This window comes from Mesoplodon bidens (genome assembly GCF_964165515.1).
Source record: "Mesoplodon bidens genome assembly, chromosome: 4".
Taxonomy (NCBI): Eukaryota; Metazoa; Chordata; class Mammalia; order Artiodactyla; family Ziphiidae; genus Mesoplodon; species Mesoplodon bidens.
In genome coordinates this window covers 107,297,250-107,314,836 of record NC_138160.1, presented here as the reverse complement: position 1 = coordinate 107,314,836, position 17,587 = coordinate 107,297,250, and the positions used below count along the sequence as shown (strand labels likewise).

The following is a 17,587-nucleotide window of genomic DNA, read 5'->3' as shown; positions in this document are numbered from 1 at the left end:
CTAAAAATCCAACTCATAGGGGAAAGTTCCTGGACAGGCCATTATTGCTATTTTTTCCCCTTTCAATCACTGACCGACTTGTAGCATACATTCCTTGGCCTCATTAGAGGAGGCCTTGCTCCCTGAGTATGCAGCTCCTCGAAGGAGACTAAAGGACATTTTTGAGATCCTTTTTGAGGCAGATTTGCTCGTGTAAAACTAAGGGTCAGTTTTCTGAATCCTGGAACAGCATTAATGATGCACAGCTCTGTGGGAGCAGAAAGCCATCTAGCCATTCCATAGTTCTGCACTTTCATTCCCTCAAATTTAGGGCATTGGGTGGTATCCCCTGAATTGGCAAGGGCATGATTGCTAGGGGGAAGGTGCCATGTCCTCATGGCTCTGCAGCCCTGGAGAGGGTCTGGGGAATACTCCATACTGTTTGGTGGCCTGTGCTTTCCCTTGGGAAATGCAAAGCAGGACTTGAAATGGTTAGACCCTGCACCACCAGAAACTTCCTAGGAATACCTAGTAAGTTCTCAAAAAATGCTTGTTTGAATGGATAAGATAATGAACGAATCCTTTGATTTGCTTTGTTGGCCAACTCTGGCTTTGGAGGTCATACAGGGCCCTTCCAGGACATACTGAGCACCTGAGGAGCCTACTTTTTAAAATCTCTGGAATTAGGGCTTCCCTGGTGGCGCAGTGGTTGAGAGTCCACCTGCCGATGCAGGGGACACGGGTTCGTGCCCCGGTCCAGGAAAATCCCACATGCCGTGGAGTAGCTGGGCCCGTGAGCCATGGCCACTGAGCCTGCGCATCGGAGCCTGTGCTCCGCAATGGGAGAGGCCACAACGGTGAGAGGCCCGCGTACCGCAAAATAAATAAATAAATAAAATAAAATAAAATAAAATCTCTGGAATTAGCATTAGGGCTGAATTTGGAGGTCCAGTCTGGCTCTAGACTGCCCCGCGGAGCTTGGGCCTGCCCAGGCAGCCCACATGACCAAATTAGCGCCAGGGCGCACACACCCTTATGCTCTTGTTTTCACCTTTAAAAATCCTGTGGGTAATTTTTATACCCAAATAGAGATGCCAATGCATCAGGCACCTCCCCAAAATAGCCTTCTTATCCTACATCTGAGAGATTAAAGTTGACTTGGCACTGAAAATACAGTTCTGACAGAAGCAGACTTAAAAAGGCAGCTGGGTGCGGCTTGTGTTTTCTTTTCCAGTGTATTTAGATTAGCTAAGATAATGGTAGCTGCTGGAACAAATAGACACGAATATCAAACATAATAGCAGTTTTTCATCGGGTATCTGTACTAAACATTTTCATGGAAAAGTGCAACCTGTGTTGGGGGACGTGAAGGTGACAGGTCTTGGGAGGGTGAGGAGACACAGGGTGTGAGCAAGACTCCCTTTGTGCTCCCTGTGGGGAGGGATGGAGTGGCACAAGGTCAGGGCTCAAGTGTGATCCAGAGGGAGCAGTGGGTACAAACTGACCAGCCATGGAGGAGAGCAGTTATACAAGACGGAAACGAGATGCAACCCAGGCCAGAAAAAGAGCAGGAAAGGTTAATATAGTAATAAAATACGCATGTGCATGGCTCCCTGTGCACGGCTCATTCCAGCTCCCAGAGCACATTCACCTGTCTCATCTTTTTTTTTTTTTTTTTTTTTTTTTTTTTGCGGTACGCGGGCCTCTCACTGCTGTGGCCTCTCCCGTTGCGGAGCACAGGCTCCGGAAGCGCAGGCGCAGCGGCCACGGCTCACGGGCCCAGCCGCTCCACGGAATGTGGGATCTTTGCGGACCGGGGCACGAACCCGTGTCCCCTGCATCGGCAGGCAGATTCTCAACCACAGCGCCACCAGGGAAGCCCTACATGTCTCATCTTATTTGAGGCCTCACAAACAACCAGATGAGGTGGCTCAGGAAGTATCAATACCCTAATTTCAAATGCAAGTAATCTCAGCAAAGTCGGAGAGACTGAATGGTTTACACTGGTGTGTGGTGAGCCAGGGTGCAAGCTTGGGTGTCCTGCCTCTAAGAACAGAGCCTTGCCCATAACTCTGTGGTCCTTATGGAGGTTCGGGGGCTGTGAGGCAAGAGGGCTGCACAGGTGAGCAGGGCTCTCTTCCCTGCCGTTCCCGCTCGTCCTCTGGACGCATCCTCGTGATGCCAGCCATGTTTCCATGGAAATCACTTACTGACAGCAGAAACGCAGCCAAACTGTACTCTGTCCCTTAAAGGGGTCACAGTTTCACAGACAGGCCTTTTTATCTTCACAATTGTCTAATCAGGCTTTCATTTCTGTAGCCACTCCTTCCTTTTCTATTTGTCTCCCTCTCGTCCACCTATTCCCAGCCCTCCCACTGAGTGCAGCTGAATTTGGCCAATGCCAAATCATACTTTATTCTCAGCCTGAGGAATTATATAAGGTGTGAAGCCTGGCCAACAAAGAACTCCTCCCATCAGTGTAATTTGAGGTTTCAAGTGTATATGGACACCACTCCCAGAGAAATCCCAGAGAGCAGCACTCTTGGGTGGACTTCCTAGGAGCGGCATTGATAAGAAAGCAGTCAAATGGCACTTGAAATTTTGCGGAAAGATCAGTGGAAGACAATGCTAGGCTACAAACCCACAGCTCAGCTCTTTCTAGCATCCCTGGCAACAGCCTGCCTGCTGTTTTCCCAGGTGGCTCTGAAAGAGACAGGGAAATGCAGTGGGCCATTTGTCACTGCCTGAGGTGCAACATATGCATGCCAATTGGTGCCCGCAGCCTGCAAGGCCCACTCCTGCCCCACACCTTGATCTCAGCCCGTGGGCTTCTTCTTTTTTTTTTTTTCCAGTCGCACCACGCAACATGTGGGGATCTTAGTTCCCTGACCAGGGATCAAACCTGTGCCCCCTGCATTGGAAGCACGGAGTCTTAACCACTGGATTGCCAGGGAAGTCCCCCTGGGCTTCTTTTTTTTTTTTTTTTTTTGCGGTACGCGGGCCTCTCACTGTTGTGGCCTCTCCCGTTGCGGAGCACAGGCTCCGGACGCGCAGGCTCAGCAGCCATGGCTCACGGGCCCAGCCGCTCCATGGCATGTGGGATCTTCCCGGACCAGGGCACGAACCTGTGTCCCCTGCATTGGCAGGCGGACTCTCAACCACTGCGCCACCAGGGAAGCCCACCCTGGGCTTCTTTTGACTGAGGTTGGGGAGGTGTGCTTCCTTGTCTCCTCCTCCACCTGATTTTGATTCCCTCTCTGGGGCTGGAACCAACTCAGTGCTTCCCACCAGGATCGAGGTGCCCATCCTCTGTGTAGTCCCTCCCACCCCACTTTCAATTCAAGACATGGTCTTTGAGGAGTGTGCGGACTCACCCTGGTGTGCAGGACTTTAGTATCTCAGGGTTATTCTGATGTGTGCTGGTCAGTGGATGTGCTGGCGTGTTCTTCAGTGAGTGCTGGACTCGAGTATCATTTCAATCCTAAGTTGGGTTCAGGGTTCTGCAGAGATGGCACGAGGGAAACAGCCAGGGCTTGCTTGCAGAAGAAGGCAAGGTAGAGGAGCCTTTTATTTCTTTATGCCCAACTCAGTGCCTGGCACTCTCTGTGAATGGAATAAACTGATCAGATGGTGGGTAATATCCCTTTCACCCTTGAGAAGACAAGTGAAATGAAGAGTATCATCCAGAAGTGAAACTACAGTTTTAAGGAAACTCTACTTCCAGAACTGTTTGAAGGGCATTTTATTGCAGATTTAGGTCAGACATTTAGAACTACTTCCTTTGGTGAGGACTTAATCTAGTCTAGTTATAAGTGAATGAACTTGGGAACCTTGTGTGTCTGAGTGGCATTCCCCTCACTAAGGGCAGCCTCACCGTTGACCAGCCTGGCCTCCTTTTCTCACTCTGCATCCCTTCTTTGCCTCCTTCCAGCTCCGTGGAGTGGAGGGAGAGAATGCTTGGCCCTCTGAGCTGGAGTTAATGCAAAACCCGAAAATAGACTCTCAGACTGCACCCAGACATAATGATTCCGTGCGGCAAGAAGGTCACTGTGTCTGCTTTTCCTGCCAACACACCCCTGGCTCTTAATCTGTGGCTGCCTTGTGAAGCAAGAGAGCTGTGCCAGGAAGTTACACTTTGTGACTGTGAGGCATTATGAGAATTTAAAATCATGTCAATGGGGATTTATAAGGGCAGGCCAGGGGACAGGGGTTAGACAGAGATTTAGAAGCCGACCTTTGAACATCCTTTTTGTTCTGTGGCCCCAGCTACAAATCGACTCCACCCTGCCAACCCTGCCAAAAATTAAAAAGTTTACTGTGGTTATTCAAGTGGTGGGGTTTTGAGTGATTTTTATTTTCTTTGTGCTGTTCTGTACTTTCTGTAACGTATATTCTTGTTTTTGCAATGTGGAGAAAAAAAAAAAGCAACAAATCCTAGTTAACAAGGAAAAGTATACTAGCTAATCGTCTCATTGTGTTTCTTGAATGCTTGGTACCTGGGGGTTGAGAAGCCCACCGGAGTCGTGACAATGACATGGAAGGGGCAGCCCTGCCTCTGCCCCACATCAGGCCTAAGACCAGGGCTGGTGTCCACAGCCCTCGCCCCATTGCCAGGTTCCAAAGGGCTCCTGGAAGAGGCCAGACCGCAGACCCTGAGAGGACTAGAGGCAGCCTAGGAGAACAGGAAATGGAGCCAGCCAGACACCTCGGCAGGAAGAAGGGGATTCCGTTCCCATCCAATGGTCAGGCCTGTGGGATATGTGCTTGTCAGCAGGGACAGTGTCAGCTCAAGTTCATCTGGAAACACTGCGTTCTCCTCCTGAGAACGTCCAGTTGATGCACATTGTTCTGGAAGTTGGGCAGATCCTATTTTCCAAACCTGTAAGAGTCGACTAAAATGTAACAAATATCTGGGAGAAAATAACCCTTTGAGGAATTCCAAACATGCTCTTAGGGTTGGGAAGCAAACTTATTTAGACTTGGGGGCCTTGACCACCCAGACTGGTTATTGACAGGAACTCAGTCTATCCATCAAGCCTGTCACTGTCCACTGAGTCCAGGCTGTCCCAGGCTCAGGAGCTCGAGGTGAGCAGACTGGGCAGAGATGGTCCGTACAGACCATGAAACTGTGTCCTCTCACCTTTAGACATAAAGAATTCCTCCTGGGCTTCCCTGGTGGCGCAGTGGTTGAGAGTCCGCCTGCCGATGCAGGGGACACGGGTTCGTGCCCCGGTCCGGGAAGATCCCACATGCCGCGGAGCGGCTGGGCCCGTGAGCCATGGCCGCTGAGCCTGCGCGTCTGGAGCCTTGCTCTGCAACGGGAGAGGCCACAACAGTGAGAGGCCCACGTACCGCAAAAAAAAAAAAAAAAAAAAAGAATTCCTCCTGCAAGTTTCTCTTAAGTCCTCTATTTCTTACACATCACATGCAGCTCTATTATTGGATGCAGCGGTGTTCCTTACTCCACTGGATCTGAATGCTTTGAACTTGAGGTCAAGTTCAAGCCCACAGCACACAGATTGGGAACAGAATTTCTTGCAGTCTATGTGGTAGACTATGTGTCAGCGAGGTAAGGCCCTATTAAGAATGGATTATTCTTAATAAATGGTAGAGATCTCATTCATCAGTTTCTTGCATTTGCCTATGTGTTCCCCTATGATAAGGCAGTGTCCCTGGATTTTAAGTGGTACGCAAATAACCAAAAACTTAGTACTAATGTATTTATTGTAATGTCCTTTACAAATATATATAACAAGCTCATCAAACTTATCATTTTATGAATAACTTTAAGACAAGGCTAAAATAGGTTAACTTTTTAAAGGAAAGTAATTTTCAAGACACATTGAGCAGATAATTGTGTTATGGAACACAGATATGGGAAAAGTCAGAAAGGTGGTGCTTTTTTTTTTTTTAATTTTGGCTGCGCCGGGTCTTAGTTGCAGCATGTGGGATCTAGTTCCCCGACCAGCTATCAAACTCAGGCCCTCTGTGTTGGAAGCGTGGAGTCTTAACCACTGGACCACCAGGGAAGTACCCGCAAGCGGTTTTAATAATGGTTCTAGTAACTTTGAGAGAGTGTTAACAAAGACTTACTGCTTCTCTGGCCCAGAGTGGGAGAAGTGCTTATCTTCACTTCAGATCTGGCTGCAGGGCCATCGTGGCCTCCCCTCTCTGATCCTCGATGTTTACGGACACCGACACGCTCCCGGTCCTGTTCATAACCACGTCCACTGTTTCTTGTGGGCTGAGTGTGCGCATGTGTTTTAAATGGTAGCAAGATAATGTACCGCGTCTAGGCCACCCCTGTTATTTCTATTAAATAGTGACATGATGATGGTGGCCTGTAATTGTCCATTTTCTATTAACCACCCTGACCAAGTAAACTGTTTTCTGATCTCTCTTAGATGGAAATCCTGTATGAATGTGGAAGCCATTAGCAGAGTAATTGCTGTCCGTTACCATGACAACCAGCCGCTGCAGTCACCTGCCCGAAGTGCTGCCAGACTGCACCAGTTCAGCTGCACCCGTGGTGAAGACCGTGGAGGACTGTGGCAGCCTAGTGAATGGGCAGCCGCAGTATGTCATGCAAGTTTCAGCCAAGGACGGGCAGCTGCTGTCAACAGTAGTGCGGACCCTTGCCACCCAGAGGTAGTACCACAGTTAAAATCAATGAATCGGTAATCGATCCGGAGGGCTGTCAGATGGGAAATGCTAAAGGGAATGTAATTAGTGCTCAGGTCTTTGTGTCAGGTGAGAGGAGGTACTTAGAGGAAAAAAAAAAAAAACTACACATGTTCTGTCATTGCCATTTCTATAGCAATGGGGCAAAAAGATAAAACTCACGTTGTGGACTTTTCCGCTTAAAGTCACACTTGCAGAGAGCCAGGCAGGGGAGGATCCCACAAGGCACAGGGTTGCTTGCTTAACATTTGTTATGTTGACCTTACTACAGTAATTACATTCTCATTGTCTCCAGGTGCTAACAAAGGTAGCCCTTTGTTAGAATAGAATGAAGGAGGCACCTGGTTTCAGATGACTGAGCCAAAGTGATTGGATATGTGGGCAAAACTTTTGAAGTGACATTCTGATGTGCACTCTAATCAGCATGCCGTGATGGGGGCTGTCCACAGCTACTTCCTGGGGCAGTCTCCTCTGGCACATCCCCACATGGGGGCCTCTTCTGCTGCTTCCTCCTTCACTCTCCCTGCATCCCAGCCACAATCCTTCATACTGCCCCGTGAAGTATTATTGTCTCCCCCAAGTGATAAACCAGAGCCAGAATGAAGGCTCTGAGCAGCCCAGAGACGGCTTATCCAGGCCCAGCACTTTGTCCCTGGAGGTCTCCTCTGGTGCTCTTGCTGCCCACTGGCAGGTTGAGAGCCACAGGCTGCCTGGCCACTAGGTACTCCTTGGCTTCTCCAGTAGTTTCAGAATGGGTAAGTGAGATTGTGACTTACGACTGTAAAATACTGGACTTGCCCATTGATTTCAGTGCTGACACTTCTGGCCCTGAAACTTTGGGTCAGTCACTCAGACCTCAACTGCTTACCTTGGTCTGAGCAATTCAGCCAACCCCTCCGGTGCAGATACAGGCCCACCTACGTGCCCCTGCAGCAGGACTCCTAGTGACACCACAACATTCTCTGTCCCCCCCTCCTAGCCCCGGACGTGGTGGCCACCAGACATGGACTCACACACTGCCACGTGTTGTAAACATTATCCATGTGCCATCTACTTTCAATCTTTGCGGCTATTGCAAAGGGAAGAAATAGGAAAAAAAAAAAAAAAGGTCAGTATATATTTTTCCACCTCTGGGAAAACTTGTAACAATCGGTTAGGTAGAACTCAGTATATGATGAGGCAGTGAGCATCATTGCTCTGCTGTGAAGTGAGACAGATAGTGATCTGTCTGCATATGCCCCCATCACCCTGGAGCCATCAGTCACCTCATTTGATCAGGAAGAACAGTCTGCAGAGCTGAAACGACTGAGACCTGTGAGCCAATGTGAGTGTACGTGTGTGTTCTCCTACCACGTAGAAATGTAAACCAGAGCTTTTACAGTTTTACACGCATTTGGCTCAGTGTGAAGGACGGAGGCCAGTAATAATGAGAAAAAAGTCAGCTCTTTAAAATTTCTTTTGCCACCCCTGAGCATGAGGGGGTCTTTTGGCTAGTGGGAAGGAGATCCTTTCCTCTTTTAATCCCCTTTTAGCCTTCACTCATTCCCAGGATCATCCCCAGAAAGGCTTTTCCACAAAGATGGAGTCAAAGAGAGTGGTGGGCATAAGCTTGGAACACTGTCATCTTTGGGGGACAGGAAGAGGCGGGAGAGGGTGGGTAAAGAGTCTGGTCCTGTATCTGCCACGAGGGCGCATACAATGATGACATTTTAAAATCTAATACCCAGTAAGGACCTCTAGCAATATAAGAAGACATTCCTCAGAGAGGGATAGTCCTCCAGTATCCATTGAGAAGTGAGGCCATCTTGGTTTGAGCCTTCCATTGGCCTCTGACTTATGTGATGAGGGCCATGTTTTTTGATTTTCCCCAACCTGAGTTTTTCTACAAGTGAAAATAGTTACCATTAACTAGGCACTTACCACGTGCTGGTCCCTCTTCTAAGCTTGTAATCTGGACTATCTTTTCTCATCCTCAAAGTCACCATATGAGGAAGGCACCATGCTTTGTGCCCATTTTACAGATGAGGAAACTAAAGTCCAGAGCGATGATGTAACTCACCCAAAGTTAGCCAGCTCGTGAGCAGCAGAGCTGGGGTTCGAGCCCAGGCAGCTGTACTCCAGAGCCTGCCTTACAAACCACTACCCTGTGTGTCCTCATAGAATGTGCAGGGGTGGTGTTTCCAAGTTAAAGGCCAAGCTCTGGACTGAGGCCACCTTGGTAGCATGTACCATTACTCACTTTCAGCTTACCGTCCTGAATGTCCCAAAGTGCATCCTAGGAAAGCTCCAAGGACCAAGCTGCCACAGCGTCGTGCTCTGGCTCAGACTGCAGTTCTGTGTGGCAGCTTCAGGGTTGGCTGCCAGCCCGTTTCCCTCCTCTCACTCGCCCATCCCACTGAAAGAAGAAAGGAAAGGAACCTCTGGGCATTCAAAAGTGTCCCAGCCTGGTTCAAAAGATGCAGTTTGTCTAGAAACTACAATTGGTGTCATTTCAAAACAACTTCTTAATAGCTAGGGATGATTTTTATTTTTTGATTGGTAGTTTGCCTGAACTACATCGATGTCTAAGGTAAAATTAACACATTGCTCCTTTTCACTCGCTTATGGCCCTGGGCCCACCTGCTCTGGTATTGGTCACCCCCTATTTCTTTGTATTGACAGAAGTAGACACCCAAGGACCCCAGCTCCCACTACCGAGTGCCAGTATAGATCTCGGGTTGTAAACCAGGTGTCTGTTCTGAGCAGCTGCCTCGGGGGAGGGTCCGAAGGACACAGAGCCAGAGGACCACGGCATGGCGGTGGTTTCCAGCCCGTTATCAGCAGGTGCCCTTCTTCTCTTGCAGCCCCTTCAATGACCGGCCGATGTGCAGGATCTGCCACGAGGGCAGCAGCCAAGAGGACTTGCTCTCTCCATGTGAATGTACAGGGACCCTGGGGACAATTCATCGGAGCTGCCTGGAGCACTGGCTGTCATCCTCAAATACCAGCTACTGTGAACTCTGCCACTTCAGGTTTGCAGTCGAGCGCAAACCCAGGCCGTTAGTGGAGGTCAGTAATTGGGGCACGTCTTGAAAACTTAACTCTAATGAGCAAATGATGTCTGCTTTTATGCCCAGATCATAAACCCTGTGCAGCTTCACTGAAGCACAGTAATAGCTCTGTGTGTGTGCGTGTGTGTGAGAGAGACAGACAGACAGAGCCAGCACTCAGGAGCCAACAGTAGAAAGGTGACCTCCACGAGGTGGAGACGAGAGAGTGGGAGAAATCAGTGTGAGGAAAAGGGACGTTTAGAGACTTGATCTCCATTTCCCATTCCTGTGACATGGAGCAAACAGATCAAACACTGTTCTCTTTGCACACCTTCTGCTCACCTTGAAGCAACAGATAAATGGGCATTTGGGTTGCCTAGTCTGAGAAGTCTTTGTGAAAAAAAATAGCTGCATTGTATAATGCATATAGACTTAGACTTCTGGGTTTGAATAGTTCTACGACCTTAGGTAAGTGACTTCACCTATTGGAATTACTATGAGGGTTAAATGAGTTAATATTTACTATACACTTGTAATACCAGGTACATATTCAAGTGTTTGAATAAGAAAAGTCTCGGGGCTTCCCTGGTGGCGCAGTGGTTGAGAGCCCGCCTGCCGATGCAGGGGACGTGGGTTCGTGCCCCGGTCTGGGAGGATCCCACATGCCACGGAGCGGCTGGGCCCGTGAGCCACGGCCGCTGAGCCTGCGCGTCCGGAGCCTGTGCTCCGCAACGGGAGAGGCCACAACAGTGAGAGGCCCGCGTACCGGAAAAAAAAAAAAAAGAAAAGTCTCAGTCTCTCCTAGGAAATTACATGCAAGCTTTTTCAGCTACTAAACCTGAACCTCTTTTCTTAAAAGTGATGCTGTCAACTCAGCCATTAAAATGTCAGGACAGTCCTTTTCCTAGTTTAGGGGCCATATGGTGCTTCTTTAGACCCAGGGTCTGCTCTTGTATTAACTGGGGGAATTGGAAAAAATTATTAGATTATTTTTGCCTTCTCTCCTACCCCCAACTTCTAGTCATTCAAAACTTGGATATTGGCAACAATAAATATTCTAATACATTATGAAGCATAGCTAGTTGAAAGGGACCAACACATTGTGGCTATACTCCAGTCAGGCTGATAACCTCCTCCTTATTTCAGCAGCTGACCCAGTGGAACTTTGACATTAAACTAGAGCTAGAAATCAAGAAGCCCTTCTTGGAGGCTATTTAAAATGGTGTATTAGCACCCTGGCACTAAGACTCTATAGGGAGCTCTGCTTAAACACTCTTTTGGTTTTGACCTTGAAAATATAATCAGGACCTGTAACTGGGGCCTGTTTTAACTATGACTTGCTTGCCAAATGGCACAAAATTTATTTGACTTGCCCCAATAAGCACTATGCTTCTTTTTAAGATTCTGGATCAAGTGACCTCTTAATTTAGGCATCTTGCTGCTTGACATCCACTTCCAGAAATTCGTTTTTGTAGAGTGCTGTGAGGGATTTGGCCCAATGCCGCATTCATTGGGATTTGCATTTCAGAACTTCTCTGCAGAGGGGGAAATATAATTAAATAATAAACAAAGGAGGTGAAGACTTTCAAGCCCAGTGACAAATGTTAAAAAGAAGCCTAGGGCTTCCCTGGTGGCGCAGTGGTTAAGAGTCCGCCTGCCAATGCAGGGGACACGGGTTCGTGCCCCGGTCCGGGAAGATCCCACATGCCGCGGAGCGCCTAGGCCCGTGAGCCATGGCCGCTGAGCCTGCGCGTCCGGAGCCTGTGCTCCACAACGGGAGAGGCCACAACAGTGAGAGGCCCGCGTACCGCAAAAAAAAAAAAAAAGAAGAAGCCTATTTCTCCTTTCCAGAAACTTTTTGGAACCTTCCCAAGTTGATACTGCATCTTCTTCCAGGGAAGCCGACTTCCCAGAGTAAGGAAACCCTGCTTTGAATGGGCTGCGTCCAGTGGTCTTTTTTTTACCGGTCTCTCCCCAGTAAAGAAGACTTTTGCTTGGTAAAAACCCCAGTGTGTGTATGCATAATACAATAGATAACAAAGGAGGGGGTGTATGTGCGTGCGTGTCAGATAACACACATGTGTGAACCCTTTCAGTCTCAGAGAGGGACACGTACCCCAACACAGAGGTTCTTCAGAGCTGCTGATGTCAGGCTATAGACGGACTCCAGCATCTTAGGCAACTGTCATTAAACAAGGAAACGAGGCAAATGACCTTGAGAATGTGTGAGGTGCTCTGCAAGATTTAGGGCCTCGCCTACAAAAACTTCACCCAAACGGTCACTGGTGGTGAAATTTTCATTGCACAAATGGAATGTGACATTTTTCAGAGTTAATGATGATTGAACAAGTTGAAAGTGAAAGGCAGACCTTCTCAAGCCGGGGAGGCTGGCCATTTGATCATCCCATGGCGAAATGAACTTGCTGTTTGACCACAAGCAATAAAAAGAAGTTGTCTTTGGTTTCTCAGCTGGAGGACAAATGAGAACCAGGTGCAGGCAGATTTTTAAACAAATGACATTACTAATTGACTTTTATCCTCTTACCAAAGGGCGGGTTCATTCACAGTGATCATTGCTTCTCAATATGTTTACCTCTAGATGAACATGAATCTTTTTAGTAAATCAGCAAAACCTGCCTATTTGGGTTAAGCATTAGGAGTATTGTTACTTTATTTCTCATTTTCACTCTTTTAATTTCTTTAATCATTACTTTATTTACCAGTTGGATCTGCTTTCTCATTAAAGCAAGAAAATTCCATAACATTTCATTTCAAAATCAATGGGGTAATAACAACTCCATTGCTAGAAGAAGTGGTTGAAAAAGTCATTTATAAATTTTATTTGTCAGCATCCAGACGTTACATCAGTCGGAATTGTTGTAACACCTCAGACTCCCATTCTTTAGTAAACTCTCAGTCCTTCATTCACCGTAAGCCTTCATCTTCCTCAGTATTCCTGTTGGGAAGACACTTCCCCTTCCATCCTTTCCTACACTCTCTGCAGCCAGCGGTTGGATATTCATTTTTAACATATCAGGAACCCAGAGCCATCTTCTACACAGGCTGCTACATAAAGTCTTTCCTCCCTTTCCCTGCAAAAGGGTGAGTTTCTACTCAAAATGGCCAAATCAATAGGCTGGTTACTATTAGCATCTCCAAATAGGGCATCACCTCTCCACTTACCACTAACCATCTGGGTGGCGTGGCTGTTTCTCTGAGCTGCAGTGTGGAGGATGAGCTACAGGCTCTCTGTGATCTCTTTGGCCTCTATAAGGCTCAAATTCTTGGGCAAAAAAATACATTCTACACTTAAAATGTGTACATTGTATGGTAAGTAAATTATACTTCAGTAAGTTGCTTGTGTGTGTCTACTTACCTACCCACCTACATGGCAGAACTAAATCTTTTAGTCTTTTAAGTCCGTTGCCAGTTTTATACCCTAAATATTTTCTTGGTGCTAAGTAAGCAAGTATAACAAGAGTTAGTTTCAACCCAAGAGAGCTACATTGCGATCATCCGGTTTATTCAATTGTGGATGAATTTCCTCTACTGTCCAGCTAAGGTAAATCTCCTAAGATCTGTGCCTACTTGGGCAAAGCTTGAAAGGAAAGCATTCGAACCGTCCATAGCAAAAAGGAAGAGCAGATATAACCCACATACATATCATACATACACAGCCAGCACTTCTCTCATGAAAGCTACATATTTTTTGTTGATGATGGAAAACGTACCCAGTGGCGATTTGTCAGATGAATTAGCTCCAAAATATTGACCTGGTATTGGCAGTAAATAGACATCCACTAACCATAAAAGGATTCATGGAATGACCAGCCTGGGTAGTTTTATGGTGTCCTCCCTGCTCATTTTCAGTTTTCCTCATTTCTCTCTGTAAGTTGAACTCTAATACCATTCTTTTATAAGGGTGAAATACAGCAAACCAATAAAAATATCACAGTTTGTTCCCAAAAATGTGTGCCTTGACTTCAGCCTGTTGCCATGATTGCATAGCTGATTGAGCAGTTTGCCAAGGAAGCCCAGTTTGCTATGTGCAAGTAGCGTGCTTGCAACATCAGCCTCTAGTGATGGGAATATCTGCCAGTGGGCTTTCCTAAGACGTGTATCAGTAACACCCACCCTTGACCGGGAGACTCATGAAGTAATAGGTCAGCTCAACAACGTCGTGATTAAAGTGAAACAGCCAGGAAATGGTGGAAATCTGCAGGAAAGGCTTCCTAGGATCTGATCTTACTCCAATCAGGGAGACATGGTGATTTTTCACAGAAGGAGTGATTAGGTTTCCATATTCCTATTTCCTTTACCCAACCCCAGCTGACTGATAAGAATTGTATGAACAATTTAAAAGCTGTTCCCTGTGAGTCAGAGGTTGAGCTAAATTGAAACAGACTGTTTTCACACATATCAGTTACTCAGAATAATGGGATATAAAGGGAGCTGAGGATTAAGGATTTTTTTTTCAAACTTTTTATTTATAATTTTTTTTAAGTCACTGAGGAAAATGGTTTTAAAGTGTGCCCTGGATTCACTGTCATCTCCAGCTATACAACAGGGAGCAGAGTTGAACTGCTGTGAAAAAATGCCTTTGTACCTTGGCGCTTCACTATTTAATAGATTTGAGACTTCACTGAAACCCTCCTACTGTGTTTCTATCAGACTTAGGTGAGGACGTTGCTCGCTTCGTTGTAGTGGGTTTGGTTTGGTTTTGATTTCCTTTTAATATTTATTTATTTTATTTTATTTTTGGCTGCGTCACGTCTTAATCGCGGCACGTGGGATCTTCATTGCAGCGTGCGGGATCTTTCCTTGCGGCACACGGGCTTCTCTCTAGTTGTAGCACACGGTTTTCTCTCTAGTTGTGACATGTGGGTTTTCTCGTTCGTTGTGGCGCACGGGCTCCAGAGCGCATGGGCTCTGTAGTTTGCAGCACTCAGGCTCTCTAGTTGAGGCGTGCGGGTTTAGTTGCCCCACGGCATGTGGGATCTTAGTTCCCCGACTAGGGATCGAACCCACGTCCCCTGCCTTGGAAGGCAGATTCTTTACCACTGGACCACCAGGGAAGTCCCTGGTTTTGATTTTTAATGTATTCTTATAAGTAAAAACATGAGCTTTGTGTTTCAGAGTATTCATTTTCATCAGCAAACCCTTGTAGCATTGGGATAATTAGGGAATGACACCAGAGGGGGTATAAACTGATTGAGAAAGCTTCCCAGGCATGAGGACCACCTACTTTCTCGAAGGGAGGTAGGCAAGCTCCCCTCTTCATTCCAACCCGCGAGCGAAGGGCAGGCCAGTGAGGAAGGTGGCTGGACCATAATCACAGCATGTGACAGGCAATCACGAAGCCTCTGTTCGTTGAATAAACAGATGAATGGAGAACCTTCCCTCCCCCAGTTGCAAACCCTGCATCGTATTTGGGGCCTGTGGTTGTAAATCAAAAAAAAAAAATGACCCTTTGCCCTTACAGTTCAGGACAGACACAGTTGGACAAGGGCTTATATAACACAAACTAGCACCACTGCTTTGAGCCACACAACAAATGTGATGATTCTCACAAATCCTGGCTCCCCGTTCGGTCATCAGTCCTCCATTAGGTTTTCAAGAATGGCAGGTGGCAGGAGCCCTGTACCACTGGTAGCCAGTGGGGAGAAAACGTGTGCTTCAGGGCTTGGCAGGGAGACGCTGGCCCGAGTCAGAGGAGGGTTTTGGGGGATGGGGAGGACCAGGCCGTTTGGATAGATTCAGGCCCAGCTGGCGTTTGTCAAGCTTCTCTGAATCCAAACTCTGGGCAAGCAAAGGCTTCACCATAGTATTTGGGGGAAACGATCGACTTACCCATTTGGTAGATGAAGACACAGGTTTCCGGTGGTTATGTGAGGTGAAGATCCCAGTGAGGAGGAAGGAAGGTCTCAGGAGCCGCACTCAGGCCTCGCTCTCTCCTTCTGTGTGCTGGAGGGACGAATGGAAGATAAGCACCGCGGCAGCATTTGCGCAGTGGGATGGGGGAGGGATTTACCTGAACCCGCCAGGAGTTCCCACTTCCTACCTTCCCGTGCACTGAGCACAGGTCCTCAGCTCCCCTGGGGCTGATGAGGCCCCTCCTCTACGGCTCCATCTCGCAGAGGCAGCTCTTCCACACGCTCCAGTCCAGGCTAAGGCTTCCCAAAGCAGAGTCAGGACTCGTAGCGTGAAGGACAAAGGAAAGATAATGTACCAGAAAGGGGAGCCTGTGGAGGGACTTTGTGTCTGTTTTCCGGACAACACAGCAAAGACCCGCTGAGTGACATCTGTGCCGGTGACTTTTCCTAGCAGGGCTTAACATCCTGGCTGTGGCTACTGTTCTAGAACCGTGAGACAGCCAGCTGGCTGCCCACCACCTCAGTGAGAACCTGAACAAGTCATTTCTCCTCTTAGTGCATCAGCTTCCTCACCAGTGAAACAGAGCAGAACTAGCCACCTGGCGACCTCATTCACGCACACAGGTGTGCTTTATTGAATTAACACTTTTTTTAGTGTGAATGCCTTCAGGTGGGGCATGCATGCGCTTTCCAGTTCCCCCAGGCCTTGCCTTGTGCTTACACCCACCCAGCCCTCTTCACCCTCTTGCATTATGTGCCTACTATTTACATTTGAGATTCCAGAATTGGGTGATGTCTTTCAAAGAGTTTAAAAGAGTTCGCTAATGCTATGTGATTTCTTTCTACCAACATCTTTCTTCCAGGGTAATACAGACTGAACTCAATGGTCTCCCTTCTATTGTCCCCACATTATTAGTGAGCCGCAATGGCTGGTTCAACATCACACGATAAATGAACCACTAAGAGACAGGGTACTAGCACCAACAGTGGTGAGAGGTACATTGCACTGCAGCATCCCTTAGTGTTGGCCAAGCACTTCCTTGACCTCTGATAAGGTTGCTGAGCAAGCCACCAGCCTCCCCATCCTTTGTCCAGCAGCTGAGATGACCTGCCTGATGACCTAAGTCCAGCAATGCTTGATCCTGCAGTTGTTCAGTCTTGGATTTTTCTCTTGGTTCTGGTGATTAATTTGGCAGTTGCTTCGTTACTTAAAGCTTAGTTACAAAGAAGCTGTTTTAAGGTACCTATTAAGTTCACAGCTTGCTTCATTAAAAATCACTTCATTAAAAAACTAAGTCAACTGAAGTGTTCACATGGCCACGCCAGATGGAAGGGAGCTAACTGCCTGGTGCCTGGGTTTTCAGCCCATCCACTGCTGGGGAAGGACTAATTTGGGGGGGAAATCCTGTTCCATGCACTAAAAGAATTACGTGACCAATTCTAGTATTTTAAATTGTATTGATACTTACAGTAAGCTTGGGTTGAAATACAAATTAGAATTCATGTTTTCAAGAGGACCTTTCTTGGTCCTAGTAGCTGCCCTCAACCCCTCCCCATCTGAGGGTTTCCTGCAGCAAGGCGCAAAGATGCAAAACACCAAGAATTGTTTCACACAACTTTTTTTTTTTTTTTTTTTTTTTTTTTTTGCGTTACGTGGGCCTCTCACTGCTGTGGCCTCTCCCGTTGTGGAGCACAGGCTCCAGACGCACAGGCTCAGCGGCCATGGCTCACAGGCCCAGCCGCTCCGCAGCATGTGGGATATTCCCGGACCGGGGCACAAACCCACGTCCCCTGCATCGGCAGGAGGACTCTCAACCACTGTGCCACCAGGGAAGCCCCCCACACAACTTTTTAATTTTAATTATTCTGTGCTTTAACACATACAGAGGAGGGCAAAGAACACTATTATAAACAGGTTTGTATCTACCACCTAGAATTAACGAATGTCACCATTTTGTGAGTGGCATACCTTTCAAAGAACAGCCTCTTGAGGGGGCAGGGAGAAATGTCTGGAATCATCACTAA

General features: G+C 47.5%; 1 protein-coding gene across 3 annotated transcripts in view; it reads left to right on the top strand.

Annotated features, from left to right (window-relative positions):
* MARCHF3 (membrane associated ring-CH-type finger 3) overlaps positions 1–17,587 on the top strand; it is a gene marked incomplete at its 3' end in the record, with an annotated part of 154,100 nt that overhangs the window by 106,892 nt on the left and 29,621 nt on the right. For all 3 annotated transcript variants that reach the window (XM_081233284.1, XM_081233283.1, XM_081233282.1), the window contains exons 2-3: positions 6,384–6,627; positions 9,504–9,708. In XM_081233284.1, coding sequence (XP_081089410.1) covers positions 6,440–6,627; positions 9,504–9,708 — 393 coding nt within the window. In that variant the 5' untranslated portion in view covers positions 6,384–6,439. The remainder of the gene's footprint in view (positions 1–6,383; positions 6,628–9,503; positions 9,709–17,587) is intronic.